This window comes from Hypomesus nipponensis, chromosome 18, assembly GCF_054491055.1.
Source record: "Hypomesus nipponensis isolate SF chromosome 18, ASM5449105v1, whole genome shotgun sequence".
Taxonomy (NCBI): domain Eukaryota; kingdom Metazoa; phylum Chordata; class Actinopteri; order Osmeriformes; family Osmeridae; genus Hypomesus; species Hypomesus nipponensis.
Window position 1 is genome coordinate 11,502,485 of NC_140378.1, and position 18,190 is coordinate 11,520,674.

An 18,190-nucleotide genomic window follows, 5' to 3' on the forward strand; every position below is an offset into this window, starting at 1 on the left:
ATTCCTGATAAGTCCACTTTGTTCTTACAGTCAACCAGCACAAAACCATCCAAAAAGGGTTTGAAAAGAGCTGAGAGTGTCCACAAGTGTATCATAGTTCAAATCGTAAAACCAGAACAAAAATTCGGAATGATTTTTCCCATATATCAGGACAGTTTCTTCTGACAAAATATACAAGCTTGCAGATAACGAGCAGTTTTTAATGAGGGAAGAGAGTGAGAAGGTGCTGAGCTGCAGGAGCTGAGTTGTTTGTTGGTCAGGGGTGGGGCGCTTCTCCTGGTAGGAACGTGTGTTTTGGCCCCGCCTAAAGTCCTTCAGAACTTACAAGGAGTAGCAGGAGGAGGCAGCAGCAGCATAATTAAGCCAGCAACTCTTCTCAGGGTCTCCCTGAGCAAACATACACACACTCACGAGAGGCATTGCCCAATTGAAAACATGATGGTGTGTATGAGCGGAGTATCAGAGGAGACAGACCATCTCCAGGGTGATTATAATCAGCTGCGGCGATGAGACAAGAGAGCAAACACCCCTCTGACTGTAGAGCTCCTTTTACTCAGAAGAAACACTAAGAAGTAACACAGCTGTTTGTCTAAACATGTGGACATTTTAGTCTAACTGAAACACTGAAACACACTGAAAACTAACCTCTGACCATTTGCAGAATAAAGTCCTGTAGCTTACTTCTGATTATTATTCAAGTCAGGCATCCACTTTCCAAACAGCTCTCATATCCTTCAAATAAACTGCTAATCATAAGTCATAAAAATGGCAGTGCAAGACGAAGCTGACAGATCTCAAATCAATACATGGTGACTTTCCTTAAAACACTCCAATCTGGAACCAGAGCATAAGGCTCATGACTGAAAGAAATAGATATTACAACTTAGTAGTGAATTCTAACTACTATCATGTCTCCTTGTCCAACCTAGTTTGCACTCAGTCTGATCAAGCCAGAAACACCACACAAACACACACACACACAACCTCACAGACTAAACAGTACAATCTACTGTATCAATACATCTACAGAAGCAAGTATCCACTACAGAAATTGCTACTTCAGCAAGGCTTTTCAGCGCCAAGTCTCCTGTCAGGACGCCTCCCCGTAAGTCTGGTGGCTCACCCTGCCTCTCTTCACGCTCAGACTGGCTCCCTGTCTATCCGGATGATATCAAAATCCTCCCAGGTCCTCCGACAGTTAAATCAAACAGACCCTATCCTGGAGAGATGCTCGGTTTGTGTCCTTCTATTGTCCTCGCTGTTCACAGCTCCGCTGTCTGCAATTTCTCTCTCCTCTCTCACGCTCACTCGCCTTTACCCCACTCCCCCCTCCCTTCTATTCCCCCCACCTCTCCCCACCCTCCCTCCCTCCCTCTCTTTCTCTCTCTCTCTCTCTCTCTCTCTTTCTCTCTCTCTCTCTCTCCCCCCTCCCTCTCTCTCTCTCTCTCTCTCTCTCTCCCTCTCTCTCCCTTCCACCCTCTCTCTCTCTCTCTCTCTCTCTCTCTCTCTCTCTCTCTCTCTCTCTGAGACTGCAGGGTGGCTGTTTATTGTCTGAGTGAGCCACCATTCCCCACTAACCCATCTCTCTCTCCTCCCATGGTTCTCAACCTCTCTGTGCACCTTCAGATCTAACTGTCCCTCTACCGTAGGATGGCATGTCACCTTTCCCGCCGTCTCTCGTCTCTTTCATCACAGCTAAGCAACTCATCAGCAACCAGGGAGGGAGGAACAGAGGGCTGGAGACTGATTGCATGGGGACCATTAACAGGGAACATCACAGCTCGCCCACGGCCACCACTGTCTTTAGGAACACCCAGGATTGGATCAAAGACAGAGCAGCGCAGTGGCTCGTCAGATCAAAAACACACCCAGCCTCCAAGAAGCTTCTCTGGCAGTTCCCTGACACCCTGCTGACAGCAGCCTTATGGAGACAGACCTGTAGGGGGCGGAGGCTGGTTTAGACTATGGAGGCTAGTAGACCCAGGCTTAGAGAGGGAGGCTCACTCAGCACACCAGCCTGAGGAGGACAGGGGCAAGAGGACCATCAGCAGCTCTCTTGCACTGGGCTAGCCTCACAGCAAGTCTGAAAACACAAAACAAGCTTATCCCCAGATATTTGCATGCTTGTTAATATTTTAACAGCTCACTCCAATGAAGACCACAACAAACCAGTAGGAAGAAAAAAAAAAGCCAAGAAGCAATAAAAAGAAGATGGCCAAGCTACTTTTATTGGAATGTACCCTTCGGCAGAACATAGTGGGTTAGGGGTTAGGTTCCTTCTTGTGTGATAGTTGGTGTTGTGGTGGGGGAGGGGGTTGCTGACACGGACCATGGTTCTGGTTCACTACCACAGTCCCAGGGTCCCTTAGTGAACATCTATCACACTCCTAGGACGCGCTTGCCTGCCTCATGCTATGGACGAGCCACAGGACAGTACAGAAGGCATGATAGTGTGTACAGGCTTTAGACAACACCAACCAGCCAGATTAACATACGCCTTGAAGAAATAGGTCTGCTAGATCCAATAGTGCATCCTTCAAGGCACAATAACTGCAAAAACCTGGTACCTTCCAAGTTTAGACATTTGTCCAACTGGGGCACTCAGAAAAGGAGGACAGAGCCGGCTGGGGAAGGGGTACACCGCCAGACCCCGGGTAGGTACAGTCGGGTCACTTTGGAAGCGGTGGTGTGGCTGTGTATATGGGTCACAGAACTGAGAGTGAACTGTGTGGAAAGGGACAGCCAATTACATCTCCACTCCCTAAAGTAAACCCCGGGCCATTGGTTAATTGTAGACCCTTTGGGAGAACTCTATAGAACCGCTACTTTTATCCACTGTTTGTGGATAAAAGCTCCCCTTTTATCCACAAATTTAGAAAAGCCAAACATTTTTTTTCTTCACTATATTGCCTTGTCTTTTACCAAGGCTGGTGCCTCTCTTGGTCTAATAAAAGAGCCAGCTGTCCAACCTGATGCTCCTTTTGGCCCTGTCATCCCTCTCCCAGCTCCTTCTATGAGCTCAGCTTCTACATTTTACTGGATCTTTCAAGAGGCAGCTCTGTTTCCCTGTTAGCTATTCAGATGGATCAAATGACCCAGGGGACCGTTGAAACCCCCGCCAGCCAAGCCTTCTGCAGACGGTGCAGAGAGATTTAAGACCACTAACAGAATGCCTTGAGACAAACAGGAGAGTGCAGGATGTCAAGGCACTCCTGTTACAGTAAACCTGGACAACAATATCAGCAAGATTCCAACCCAGTGAGACAGAATACAACTTTGTGTTATCGGAAATATTTATGGCAAAACAGGCAGGTGTTTAATCTTCTTAAACAAACGACGTACTGTTGAACCCTTTGATACAGTTCAGTAAAGGAAGACGACATCTAGCCTACAAAAGAGAAATGATGAAACAAACTAATCTACTGCTTGTCACTTTACACCATCTACACGCTACTTGTTGCATTAGACCGATAAAACAAATGTGAACTTTGGAGAGACGGGTAGAATAGGATCTTCGACAGTTGACAGGCATTACACTTTCTCCTTGAAAAAACAATTTTAAGGGACACTCCATAACTCCAACAATCAATTCTACAGGTAATCTGTGAAGGATGGAAGATGCAACACTGATGGAGGTCATGACATTGACATCAACCGTGATAGTGGCAGTGTTTGGGAGAGGAGCACTTTCAGCACTGTACCTGGCGTGGCATACTGCTGGTCCCTGGAGAAATCGATTCCAGCTCCGATCAGCGTCATGATCTTCTCAATCTGTGAAGAGAGAGAAGACAAGGAAATGACAGGGTAACAGCGACCCCCTTCACCCTCACCACCATCATCACCATCACCACCATCACCACCTCCACCATGACTTCAAGAACAGCTGCTGATTTCCATCCTTCAAATCCACCAAGATGTATAAGATGACTTACTCAAGCATATACTGTAGGTACCTGCTTAGGCTGACATGGGAATGATACAGTTTGATCTGAATGCATGTCATGTTCTAACTGTGTCTATATTTGTGCACCACCTAGGGTTGTTTTGATCATTTCGAACCACTAGTTCATCGTTTGATAGAGGGACTGGGGTGCCCTGAAAATCATTTCAACAATTCTCTCTTGTTATGAGTCTGTGGAGCCTGCAGCCAAATACAGATATTACAGAGCAGAGGCAACCCAATCTCACAGTTACAGCTGTGTTGAAAACCGAATCAGACTTATTTATTTTATTGATAAACCTGAAGAGAAAGAACAGGAGCAGCAACAATCCTTTCCTCCCATTAGACGTGATTTATACAGAACCATGCGAACCCAGGTCTGGAGACACAGCGCAGAGAGAGCAGAGACACGGCTGAACAGGAGCTCCCCGTTCCATGCTTTCTACTCACACATTCTATCATGTATCATCCAGCTATTTATGATGCATGTCTCTAAAGAGAAGGTGTACACACACACACACACACACACAAGTCACTCAAACATTCCTTTTGGAGAGCACTGAAGCAGGAGCCGGCTTTAGAGCAGCAATATTACATTTGTCATACAGACAGGCAACACTCTGCCCTCTGCACCTATCACTGTCACTGGGACACTTCCACCTATCAGAAGAGAGTGGGCATGTCATGTCAGACAGGCTCCACCTGAAACCAATCTCAGCATAGGTCGGAATATATGTATGTTTCCAACAACCAACTTCTGTGAATGCTTTCCAGGAAAACTATTTAGAAACAGCCTTCATGTTTGCGACAGTTTGCCGTTAGTGGTATAAAATGGCTTGTACTACTGAAGGACACTATGGTTCATGTTCTGCTTCTACCCCAGACCAGTAACCAGGAAAGAGTGGGTGCATTGAAGCTTCCTACATCATAACAGGCCATAATACCAGACTGCATCAGCAAATTGTCTGTCTGACCTTTTTTTTTTTTTTTTCTCAGTCAACCTGCACTCTGGAAAACTGAGAATTCAGGGTGGAGGCCCAAAAAGAGAACTTCTGATGTATCAGTTTTGACATATGATGTTTCAAACTATTAAAGTAAAGGACAGAAGAGTGGTTTAGCAAAATTAGACAGACCATTATTTTTATCCTGTTCATAGAACATAACTGTGATGGTAATTTCTCAGGTTAGGAGGAAACGAGGACTCTATTATGTAATCTTAAATCGGAGATAGATGAGAATGAATTAATCTTAAAAGGCTACCTTCTTTTAATTGGACACCTTAGTCAGTCTGACACTTGGAGAGCGGTCTATAAATCATTCCTGGGCGATAATCAGGGTTCATTGTTATTAGTGCTCAATCATCATGGAAAAGTTTACGACTGAAACGAATCATAAAAACAGACAGGGTTATGTCTAACAGAAAAAGAAAGAAGACCAGAATTTACTGGAGCAAAATTTGTCCAATCAGAATACATCGAAAAGTGTTTAAATTGTAGGTCATAATGTATCAAGGATGCATCAAGCAATCCCTTAAGGGATCTATAATACACTTTCACAGTGCTATTCTGATTTTGACCAAGTCCGCTCCATTAAGTCGTATTTTGAGGTAAATCATGCACTTTGTAGATAGAAGGCCTTTTGGACTGTGAAGTGAGGAATCAAATATAATTCCAATATGAAAGCAAGCCACAAGTAACAAAAGAGCATTGTCATTCACAAAATGTTCCTCTAGCTCTGAGTATCCCATCTACTTCTACCCAGAATGCCCCAGGACAGGACAGACCCAGACAGACCCAGACAGAGGAGACCGCAGGAGAGGTCTGAAGTATGAAGGTGTGGGTCTTACGTTCTGTAAGGACTTAGCCCTCCGAAGCTGTACGGCGGGGGCAGCCGTCTGGGTCTGCTGAGAGAGAGTTAGGATATTCTTCTGGTTCTCACAAATGGTTGTTGTAATCAACTTCCCTTACCCAGCCATAAGTTCTCCCATCCTTAATATTTGCTACAGGAGGCCCTATAATTGAGATTACTACAAGATGAAACATAAAACACAATTTCATACACTGTATTGGCCTTGACAAATAACCCCAATGAAGAAAAAAATAACTTTATGTTGAGGAAGAGGGCTAGAGTACTCTGGGTAGGGGAGGCAATGCAGAGCTTATTACGATATCGAGTCTGACTGAAGAACTACAGCATTAAAAGCATATTGTGAGACCTCAAAACAGGCAGCATGCTTCCTGCTGATCTTTGAAGTTCTACAACACGGGGTATCAGTCTCCTGAATGGCCTCTCTCTTATTTAGCCTAAAAGTTCATACTGAGGAACCTAAAAGGAAGATTGAACCTTCACTTCAGTGATGGAAGAGAGGATGTGTGTGTGTGAGAGAGTAAAAGAGAGATAAAGAGACAGAGTAAGAGAGAGAGAGAGAATAAGAGAAAGCTGAGGAGCAACAACAGCAACCATGATAATGGAATCAAGTAGCAACAAAATGATCCCTTCTATCTCACAATGTAATGGTCTCTGCTTGCTTTGACTACCTCTAACAATGGTTCTCATTTGCAAAAAGGGCTCCAGGTGACAGAAGCCGTTTCATTTCCTCTCTGCAATTTACAAAACAAAGCCAAGGCTGACAAACAAAAATTAACAAGCAGAAACATGCAGCATTTTACGGCTTCCAAATCAACAGACAGCTGGCAAATGGGACATCTCTATGACAACAGGTCTGACTAACTGAATCATTCAGGTGATTTGACATGAGTCCAGGAAAGAGACAAGGCTCTGCCCAGCCGCCCCAGGGCTTGGCCAGCCATGCCTTCCCTTCAGGGTGCTGAGCAGAGGCACACGGGGTTTCAAAAAAAGGGCCCCCAAGGTGAATTACTGGGTAAGAGCGAATACTGCTAAAGGCTTAACAAAGGGGCCTAGGTTCAAATCAGGTCCAAACTATTTCCTGCATGTCTTCCCTTTCCAACTTTCCCTTTCCAAAAATATAATTAAAAAGAAAGTTTCCGCTATCTGGGCATCCAGCAGGTTTAGGGGACTACAGGACTTTGCATTCGTTGTTTTTTTAAACAGAAACCATTCTATTGTGATGTTGAAGACTTACTGTTCCTTTGATATACAGTAAGTAGAATCTGTATTAACGAGTAGCACAAGGGCAAATCCCAGTCTGCGGATGAATGTTGGCAGTCCTCTGCAGTGTCTAGTCGATGCTGTAATGATGTTGTAATGTGGGTGTAGGAGCCAGGTAACGAGGACACAGCCGTGCTCTCATAAGCAGAGCCGGCACTGAGGTGGACAGCGCATGCAGTCATGGTGGGCTCATCAGCTCAGAGTCATGACCAGCTTTGGACAGTAAAGATCAGGAGTCTGACAGAGTGGGTAAGACTCCAGCTCTGTGGCTCCAAGGAGATGGGGAAGGGGGTGGGGGTCAGTGTCCCATCTCTCCCCCTGCAGCATCCCTCTCATCATCCCCTTCTTGGGCTCAAATCATAGAAAAGGACCCCGTATCCCTCCGGACGGTGGAACACCTTTGGGTATTAGCAGAACAAGAGTTGATCATATACTGCAGATGTTGACACACCTGTTAACTGTCTCAATAACAGTGAGCTCATAGCACAGGCTCACACAAACAAACACGCTGACTCCACTCAGCCTCGGAAATCTGCCTCCCTTCACCAAAGCTGAAAATGGACAGGGGAATACCGGCTGTTCCAATCATCTTTAAAGGCTGCTGTGTTGACAGGCAGGTGTGATCTACTGCAGGGGCTGGGTAAATAAATCCACGTTATGTGGGGAAATGGCTCAGTGGTATCCTTCGAGGTACCACACTTCCACAAAACAGCACAACTCCTACTGGGGCCCATTCTAGGGAACCAGTTTCAGCCTGAAGCAGAGTGGCGCCTCTCCAGGCCTTTTATTCCCCCAGAAACCTGGAGAGAAAGTTGCTTCTTTGTGAGAGGTCTCTGTATGGGCACGGAGCTGCTACAATGAGCGGGGTCAAGGGTGCCCCCCAGGTCAACAGCTGAGGAGACAGGCAGGCAGACAGGGGGGCAGGGGGGTCAGAGGGATACAGAGACCACCCTCTGGAGAGGGAGACAGAGGGAGCAGAGAGAGAAACAGACAGGATCAAGAAAGAGAGCAAGAGGAGAGCAGTTGGCCACGAGGTGCCAGTGAACAGCTGGCAGGGTGTGTTCAGGGTGAAATAAAGGGCTGCCGCAGAGAGAGCGTGCCCAGCAACCCGTCTTCCACTGGCAAGCTGGCTCCACATGAGAATAGTGGTGGGAGATGGGGGATGGAGGATGGGGGGGGGGGGGGGGGGGGTTGGGTGTAGAACAAAAACCCAGCATCCTCTAAGCAGGAGCCAAGAATATACCCTGCCAGTCTGACAAAGACACACAGCGCTATCAGCGCTAGACACTGAATGCCCACAGAGACCAGACGGACCTTTCAGAACGCCACCGTGTCTCACCAGCTCTGTAATCCACGGATGCTTGTCCACAGAAGAATGGAATGTGTCCATTTAGATCAAGAAACAAACAAACACGCTGTGTACAGATAAGGAGAGTGAAGGTCATCAGGCATCCGGACACAAGCTTTTTAGAAGCTGCGTTGAGTCTCATTCCCAAGCGCCCCTATGTGTTCTCTGGGGATCCGAGGATAGAGCCTCCTGCTGGTCACCTCAGGCCATGACACATTGACACATGACACTGGGATCTCAGTACCGTAGGTCCATAAAAAAAGAGCAAAATACAGGCTGACTCTCTCTTCCAACTCACCTAAAGAAGTCTGTTTAACCTTTCCCTGGGGAGCTGAGAAACATGCTAACAGACGAGCAGAAATACCAGGAGGAAGCCCAGAAGTGCTCCACTGCCTGTTGAAATGCCTCAGAGGATTAACCATTGACAGACTAACACAATGAGGGGGTGAGATGACAGAAGATCCTCTGGCCTTTCTCTATCCTACACACTCCTTCAGAAACTAAACACAGCCCTTGAAACAACAGCGATCTGCGCGGCATCAGTGTTTCATCCCCATTCATTGCAGGTGGACATGGTGGAAAAGACTCCAGTTGAGCTGAGGAGTGTACGAGAATCAATACTCACAAAGGCTGGCTTCATAGTGGCCATTGGATCCGTGGGGCGCGGGATCGAAACTGAGGCAGAAATGGAGAGGGCTGGAGATGACCACCCTTGCGTCTCCTTCTGAGCCTCTGCCTGTCTATACGTCTCTCTCCCCCTCTCTTTCTCTCCTCCCATCTGGGGATCTGCATTCACTGGCCCACACAATGTGCCCCCTCGATTGTCATGTTCAGTCTGATCCCAGGACCGAGACAAACCCGCATTAGCATGCACTTTAAACACTCTCATGCATATCTCTCTCTCTCTCTCTCTCTCTCTCTCTCTCTCTCTCTCTCTCTCTCTCTCTCTCTCTCTCTCTCTCTCTCTCTCTCTCTCTCTCTCTCTCTCTCTCTCTCTCTCTCTCTCTCTCTCTCTCTCTCTCTCTCTCTCTCTCTCTCTCTCTCTCTCTCTCTCTCTCTCTCTCTCTCTCTCTCTCTCTCTCTCTCTCTCTCTCTCTCTCTCTCTCTCTCTCAACACACACACACACACACTTAAATACAGCTGCATGTGTCAAGACCTCATGCAAGTCATATTGTCTTGTTAAACTACAGCAGGCTATCAAATGTGAATATATGTGCACTTGTGTTACAGAGAAAGAGAGAGAAAGAGTGAGAGAGAGGGGGAAAGAGTGAGAGAGAGGGGGAAAGAGTGAGAGAGAGGTGGAAAGAGTGAGAGAGAGGTGGAAAGAGTGAGAGAGAGGGGGAAAGAGTGAGAGAGAGGGGGAAAGAGTGAGAGAGAGGTGGAAAGAGTGAGAGAGAGGGGGAAAGAGTGAGAGAGAGGGGGAAAGAGTGAGAGAGAGGGGGAAAGAGAGATGTGAGGAAAGGAAAAGTAAGCAGCCCAAGACACAATGAGAGTTTGGGGAGTGGCCTGGGCCCCCCCCGCCCACACGCTGTCACACAGCTCAGTAGTGTTCCAGAGTAGCCAGCCGTGACCAGCAAGATGGCCGACTCACAGCAACAGTAGCAAGGGAGGGAAATGAGGAGAGAGAGCATCAAATAAAATGAAAGGTCCACGCTTGGAGAGCTATTTTCAGAGGATAACGATAGACTTGGCAAATAAGGAGTCTAAGTAAAACAAGTCTCTGGCTGCAGAGAACTCCATCGGTGGTGGTGTGTGTGGTTTATACCAGGACAAGCATTAATGAAGGATGGGACTTTGAAGTCACTCTGCTCATCAGGCAGGCAAACCTAATGAACTATTAAATACACTGAAAAGGCATGTCACACTCCAACATCAAATATGCAGTAACTTAACTGTCTATTAGTCTAGGAACATACTGGGGTTCCACTTACACACACACTCTCACCCTCTCCCACACACCCTTCATGGATGTGCATTCTGCTAATCTGTGCCATGACTGGAGAGGCAGCACGTCTGTTATCTTCCACTGCAGCTCTGGGTTACTGCATTAGCATGCTTCTCCAAGGCCTCGTTGAGCTAACTGTCAACATGTGAACTGCTCGGCTTCACAGGCTGCTACACAGACAAACACACACACACGCACCATACCTGTGACAACAAAGCCCCCAGGTTTCACTGTTAAATTGCAGATGAAATAGCCAAAGACAGTGATTAGGAACAATCGAGGATGTTGCACCTAAACTGAAATCCCAGAAGTCCTCCAAACAGGTAGATGAGGAATGAGATGCTCAGTGCTCGGAGGCACAGTGCTCCAGGGGATGCTAATCAAGCCAGCACCTTGAGAACATCTACATCCTGCTCAGATCTTGTCTTAGAGCCACACCATGCCACCTGTTCTATGTCTTGCTCCCCTTCCTGTTCCACAAGCTAGTGAGGACCATTCCCAGGGTAAAGGAAAACCTTCTGCTACCCTTCCATAATCTGAGGTTCAGTCTTACATTATACAACCAGATCCATTATTAAACTCAATTATGATCAATTATTAAGGTCAGCTCTAGCTCTCTGCATGGCAGCCAAGGGGAGCAGACAGTGAAGTATCAGTAGTGATCTAGCAGCTATCTCCCAGGGCTTCCAAATCACAGTAGAGGAGATCTAGAGGCTGTGTTCACCAGGCAGACTCGTCAAAATCACCACCAGAGGCTTCCTCCGTTTGTTCCTGCCTTATGTAAGGCAAGGCGTTTATCAAACACTATAATTAGGCCCTACACTTCCGACTACAAGGAGACCATTAAGTCATTTAGCCCTGGAAGTTTCCGAGGGGAATAAAAGATGGAGGCACACAAGCTGTTCCGCTCTACTGACCCCATTACCCACATGGACCAGACAGCAGGGATGGACAGGGGCATGGTGCTCACAACATTGCCTCGGGTGGCCAGGGTGACTCAGCACCTTGAGGTAATGGGACTCTGATTCAAATCAAATGTTTAGGTGACGAGTCACCAACAACGGTGCGTGGAACTTTCTCCACTTCAGTCACAGTGGTCTACCACTTGGTGGTACTCTAACACTGAGCACCCCTACTCTTCCTCATGCCTGGGAGAAACAAGCAAATAAAATGGGGTCACCATGACATGGAAGTATTTTAATATTGTATCTGATGGAACCAACACTCCAACTCTGTCCTGATCTCACCCTTCATGGAGCTGGGTGGTAAAGCCCAGAGTTCTGGTCTGGAAAGGACATGGAATGTCGGGGAATGTCGGGCTAAAGAGCTTTGGCCACCTGCACACCAACCACACCGCCCAGCCCAGATATCGACCCAAACGCTGCTATTAAAGCCTCTGTCTGTTTAGAGAGGGTCGCAGACAGCGAGCAGCAACGTGATCTCTCTACTGTGGAGAGACAGCTACTTGAGCTCCTCACTGGGGCCGGCTGACCTGCCTTCACACATACGTGGCATGGTTGCCAAGCATGGGTATACACAGCAGAGACCAGTGACCAGCTGAGCTGAGGCCAGTGGAAATAACTTTTAACAGTTAATAGGCTGTCATCTTTAAAAGCTACAGTTGAGCAGTTGACACTCCGTTGATAATTGCCTGGAGAAGAAATTAATTCCAAACAGTTCTATGTTTGGCATCAGAGGACCAACAGCGGGGTCAAATGTGACAGTGTGTGGAAGAGAGAAAGACAGGGAGCGTATGTGTGTGTGTTTATGGTGTATAAGCATGTGTGTGTGCATCTCCAGGGTGGTTCAGGTTGATCTACTGGCGTGACAGTCCTAGAAGAGGTCCTGGAGGGAGGATAGAGATCCAGGTAGGGGTCTCTCTCCTGGCGCCCCCTTTCCAACCCTCTGTCTTTCTCGGCACTCTTTCCATCCTTTTTATTCCTATCCTCATGTCTCCTCTAATCTTTCAATTTTGCCCGTTCTCTCACCTCTCCACTTCCATTCCTGTCCAGTTCTTTATCTCCTATCCAGACGGAGCATTACTGTGCTTAATGGTTAGATGTGAATTAAGTCAAGAATATCCTCAATGCCAGAACACAAACTGACAGCACACTGAGGTGAATAAAGAGTAGGCTACTTAAAATACCACAACGCGACACTGGGCTCACACATTTCAGGACAGGATTATACTGCACCGAACTTTCAAAACAGTCCAAAGTGGCCCTGCAATCCTACCCTAAACACTTGGCTGAGGGATGTGTATGAAATGACCGTTCTGGACCGTTTTATGTCTACAGCTCCTGACTGTAATCTTACCTCGTCCCATTCTGAGGTGAAGGAAGGGGACTTCTCCAGCCTCTTCTTGCCCATGCTGCAGTTAGACACTGACTCGCTGCGGCTGCCCAGCCCGCCCTCCTCCTCGCTAGGGGGCGACACCAGCAGGTCAGAGTCAGACTTGGAGAGGCTGCGGGCCAGCTTCAGGTCCCCGGGCGGGCGCATCCTGCCAGCGGGCAAGGCGGCAGGCGGCTCCCTGGGCTCCTTGTTCACAGTGGCATAGATGGCTTGGGGGTCACAGTCTGTCAGGATGGCGGCCATGTTGGGCCTAGGGGGTGGAGGAGCCCGTGCCGGGGATGGAGCGGGGGGCGGGAGCGGGGTGGGGATTGGGACAGGGACAGGGACAGGAGTGGGGGCAGAGGCTTTGGCTGGTCCGGCTGGCTCTGGGCCTTGACTGGGCGGGGCTTGTGCACCTGGAAGTCTGAAGGGCTCCTCCCGGCTGTCGAAGACAGGTGATGACCCGTGCAGCAGCCCAGTGAACTGCTCCGGAACGCCTCCACCGAGGTCCTGGCCCAGCAGCGCGCTGTCTGGAGAGGGAAGACGAGGGAGAGAAGGAGAGTCAGGGCTGTCAAGACTGGAAGCTGGACTGAGACTGAGGAGGAATATCTAGCAAGCAGGGCTGAAAAGAAACCACCCACACTACCCCTGAAACAGAACTGTGATTGTATTCTATGAGGTATGGGCAATATAGAGAGAGGGAGAAAGAGAGAGAGGGGGGGGGACAGAGAAAGAGAGGAAGGGAGGGACTAAGAGGGAGTGGGAGAAATAGAGAGGTGGACCTTGGCATTCTAAAGTACTGGACTGTAACAGAATTCCAAAGCCAGCTTGCATTCATCTGACAAATATGTTGTTGCGTGTCTGTAGTGTGACCCATCTCTTTCTCCACCACCACTGTCTCAGAGTCAGCCCTCCTGTCATGTAGGGGGGCTACAGGGCCCAGACAGAGACCAGGTTCCAGGGAATGACACAGCACTCAGGCTCCCCCACAGGAACACATGGAGACCATGAAACAGGATATGAGCAAGGGCCAAGCAAAGCCCGGACAGGCGTTCTCCCACACGCACGCACGCACACACACACACACACATACACACACACAACTATACACAACCTCACACACCAGAGGTTGAGCCACCGTTACCCTCGCTGTCACATAATGAACATTCACACCAAACTTACTTCCTCAATCCTCCTCCTGAGCTGTGAAAACAACTGTTGCTGCTTGCTGAGTCGGGTCGAGCCGCTGCCGTTGAGCTACACCGGAATCTTGGTCACCACAGACCGTCTCTCTCCCTGGTCCCTCCTCTACGGTGCCAGACACCCAAGCCTCACTTCCACCAGCTCGTCCGCCACCGACTGAGAGTGGTGCCAGGTGGTGCCTCTGCTTTCTTTCTCCCTCTGGCTAGAAAAACCTTGACAACCCTCCTCTCTGTTCCTCCCTCTCTGTTCCTTCTCTAAAAGCCAGAGCGAGTCTGTCGCTAAGCCCGTCCGCCCTCTGAGTGCCTCCACAGATAGCAGCTCCGGGACAGAGGCTGGGTGGGTGTGAGGGGTCCAGCTCCACTCAGCAGTCTGACTCACAGCCCCAGTCCTGATCATTCGATTTCTGACACATGGTGGATGCGTGTGTGTTTGGCTGTGTATGTTGAAGCAAGGGAGGAAGGCTACATGTTATCTCTCTGTGTGCGTGTGTGTGTGTGTGTACTCTTTGTCGGCCAGGGTGATAGGGTCAGGGTGTTTGGTGACAGGGAATCTGGGACAGTGACATAACAGCAGGCCAGGGACATAGCAAGGCAGTTTTAGTTTGTCCTTCAGAGGACAGATACACAAAGACAACAGTCGCACCAAGCCGTCTTCAAGGGAACTGCAGTTCTCAGCATGCCATAGTTAGTGATTCCAAGAGCTCTCAAAAGGAAATATTAAAGAGGGCAGTGTGAAAGATTCAAATCTGCATGGGGAGCATGGTTCCTCCACCCAGCCTTCTGTCTGGTCTGTGCAGCTCAAGCAGAGCCACAGCAGGGTTGGCTGGCTGGCTCGCCCTCTGTGCCCTGGCTGTTTACCGGCCGTTTGCAATGAGGCAGAGTACCAACCAACGCCCTGGTCTGTGCCCACTGCCCACCAGGACCAGCTGCTGAACACCCGTTTGGGAATGCTGTGTGTGTGTGTTTGTGTGTGTGTGTACAAACATATGGAAAGGTCTGTGGCCAAACACCCACTCTGTTCTTGGCAACTAGAGAACGTGAACGCCCAATGAGCAAATTGCTATGCTTCCAACAAGCTAACACTGTTAACCCACCGAGTTAACCCTTCCTGCCCCATCCCCTGACACTATGCTACGTCTGGAAACACTTACAGACAGTAACTAGAATGAAAGACATACTGGTGTTTATACAGCTTTTATACAGGGGTGAGGTCAATACCGAGGGCGGGTGTGTTTTATTTGGCCTTCTGAACTGCAAGTTTTACTAGCAATGTCATGTTGAGGCTGCAGCACCAATGTTTGATGTCATACAGACCACATTCCAAAGTCAATCTAACTCTTCGTTTTAAAGGGGACTTTATCTTTGCGTATGTAGACTGGAGAACATTTCTAACCTTTTATACTATGTTGTGCTCACTTTTATAAAAATAACCTCTTCCTAAGTCTTACATCTAAAATTACTGACAAACTTCTTCATATAAAACCTGAATCTAAACTGTTGTTCCTGTTTTTTTGTTAGAGATACAGAGGGAGTTCCTGTCTGAGAGTAATAGAGACAGGGCATTGTGTTGCTGTGTGCTGGGGTATTTACCACACCTGGGCCCTCCAGTTAGCCAAGGCCAGGCTGGGCAGTGTGTTCTAGTCTCACAGCAGAGATATCCTTCAGCACGACAGTCAAACTAATATACTGATGCAGGATTCCAGGAGTTCCTCTATCTGCTGGTGCTTTCCTCTCACATATGCCCAAGGCCAAATAACCCGCTGGTTGGAGTAGATTGTTTTGTCTTGGCTACATGGCAACAGTGTTGGAACCGGTATGACACCTTTGATTGTTTTGATACAGTTCAGTACACTGACCTCTAACTCGTGAACGCTCTGTGTAGTAAGGCTTGACTAGTAGATGTACTCTGCGGGACATCCCTTGTGATTCCTGCTGACGACAGCAACATGTGTGAGTGTGCATGTGACAGGCGATCTGTTCTGTGTCGTTGCTGATAAAGCATGCCGTCTAACACTCCACACCACAAGGGCTGGGTCCTACGCAAACGTTGCATTAACACTGAGGTTTGGAATAAGGTGGGGTGAGGCAGGGATGAGGTGGCAGGTGGCTGGCAACAGGGGGGGGGCAGCTGAGACACAGCTCTACAGCTCTGAGGAGCAGCTCTGAGGAGCAGCTCTGAGGAGCAGCTCTGAGGAGCAGCTCTGAGGAGCAGCTCTGAGGAGCAGCTCTGAGGAGCACCTCTGAGGAGCAGCTCTGAGGAGCAGGCGTGAGCAGGGCTTTAATCCTCATTCCGGGAGGCAGCTGCTTTCACATGGAAATGAGGAGGAACAGGCTCAACTTCTGTTCCTATTAGAGGCCACATCTTTATCAGCCACAGTGTGTGTGTGTGTGTACGTGTGTGTGTGTGTGTATGTGTATGTACATGCATGTGTGGTTGTGTCAGTGTTTCATTCTGTATCAGTATATCCTGTTCGTCTCTACACAGGTCTGTGAATGTGTGTGTGCGTAGAGGGGAAGGGATATGAAAATGTGAGTGTGCAGTCAGAGGTTTATATGAGATAAAGAAATAACTTATGATAAAGGGAAACAGACGCAGAGAGCAGGAGAGACTGGGTTACAGTACACTGCCTCAGTCCTAATGCTAGCCTGTACTGCACTACCCGTTTGAGGCAGAAATGAGGTTCTTGGATAGAGCCATGCTACAATCTGATCAAAGTTATGTTCCATATTGCCGAGTAAATGAGTTTCTTCTGTTTACTTGCCAAAAAATGTCAATCAGCCTGTTCTAAACAAGCCTAATCCGATCTGCTTCTCAGGAATGTCAATCATGCCTCCCTTCCAGCGCTAATCCAGCCCAGCCAATCTCACTCTGCAAATATGGATCTCTCACATTACCCGGACATGCTTGGGCTGAGATTCTGCTAGCTCGGCATGTCCCTCCGCTCCCCACACTAACTTTGTTTCTTCTCTCTGGGCTCACAGCTTGGTACTAGGACTGATGAAGGCTATAGAGTTAGTCATGTTAGCGATACCGGGTTTCCAAGCTGCCTGCGTGGCTGTGTTTTACAGTAGAAGGAGATCTGAGGTGGAACTTACCTCCAGGGGCTCTCTGGCCTGTCCTCCCAGGGCCCAGAGGTGCAGGTCCGGGGGGGTGCAGGGTATCTCCCATCTGGCCTGGGGGACGCAGCTCAATGGGGGCGGTGGGCTTCCGTGGCTAGGGGACAGAGAGCAGGGGTGAGCTGTCACTCACAACAATGGCACCACCCATCCTTGTGTCAGCCAGCCAGACCCATAAGAGCAGGCTTTAAAAAATCTAATCTAATGATTACCAGGTTTGAATTAGGCAGTCAGTCTGTATATTAAGGAGCAGAGCCTCCATTAGTGCTGCCAGAGGACAGCTTGAGGCAGCATCATCTCCGATATGGATTGGCTCAGACGGCCGCTGATTAGAGCTCAGAGAATGCCAAGAAGCTGGTCGCTTCTCGTTAGGAGACGCAGACCGAGCGAAACAGACCAGGGTGGATGTGATGGTAGCATGTGGAAGGCAGCCCTAATAAACCCTCACCTAACTGGATCATAAAAATGAGGAGGCAATATAAATAGATATGATAGGATAATAAATAGCCGGGACAGCTTTACAGGGACCTCCAGTTGCATCTGAAGAGATGAGGCCAGGAGGGAGGGAATTAGAGGAGATGAAGAGTGGAGGAGAGAGGACAGGATAGAGGAGAGGACAGTAAATCTTGCAGTGTCCCAGAGGTGTGGTTTGACCGGTTAGCCACTAAATATAGACCCAGTAGATTGACAGTAGAGGCGGGTCACACAGCCATATGGCCTGTTAAAGGGGCAAGCTGGGAGGGAGATTTACACTCCTGGAGGAGGGCCATGTGGAGACTACATGTTAGACACACATAGCCAACTGGAAAGATTTGATCTTACACCCGAATTCAAGCAAGATCCCTGAGAATCTCTTTTCCAGTTTGTCCATGTACTTAATCCCCTTTATCCCTGCCACTCTACAACACTGCATGAAGCATGAGGAGAGATAGGTGCAACACCCTGACTACCTTGTGCAATACTTCCACTCAAAAACCTAACCAATCCATGCATATACTTTTATGAGGTCTTTCAGAGGACAGGGGTGAGATGCTACCATGACTTATATCTATCAAACCTCCTCCAGTACGTGCATATGGGTAGAAGAATAGGGAACAGAGTACTGGATGAATGAGGAGAAAGACATACCTGAGGTAGGAGGCTGTTGGAAGACATGATCTTTTTATCCTTTTTATCT

General features: G+C 48.3%; 1 protein-coding gene across 3 annotated transcripts in view; it reads right to left on the minus strand.

The window, feature by feature from the left end:
- Nucleotides 1-18,190, minus strand: part of anks1aa (ankyrin repeat and sterile alpha motif domain containing 1Aa) — a 56,639-nt gene that overhangs the window by 16,391 nt on the left and 22,058 nt on the right. For all 3 annotated transcript variants that reach the window (XM_084680373.1, XM_084680372.1, XM_084680374.1), the window contains 4 exons: nucleotides 18,142-18,188; nucleotides 16,993-17,110; nucleotides 12,680-13,224; nucleotides 3,702-3,771 (listed from right to left, as the gene is read on the minus strand). In XM_084680373.1, coding sequence (XP_084536499.1) covers nucleotides 3,702-3,771; nucleotides 12,680-13,224; nucleotides 16,993-17,110; nucleotides 18,142-18,188 — 780 coding nt within the window. The remainder of the gene's footprint in view (nucleotides 1-3,701; nucleotides 3,772-12,679; nucleotides 13,225-16,992; nucleotides 17,111-18,141; nucleotides 18,189-18,190) is intronic.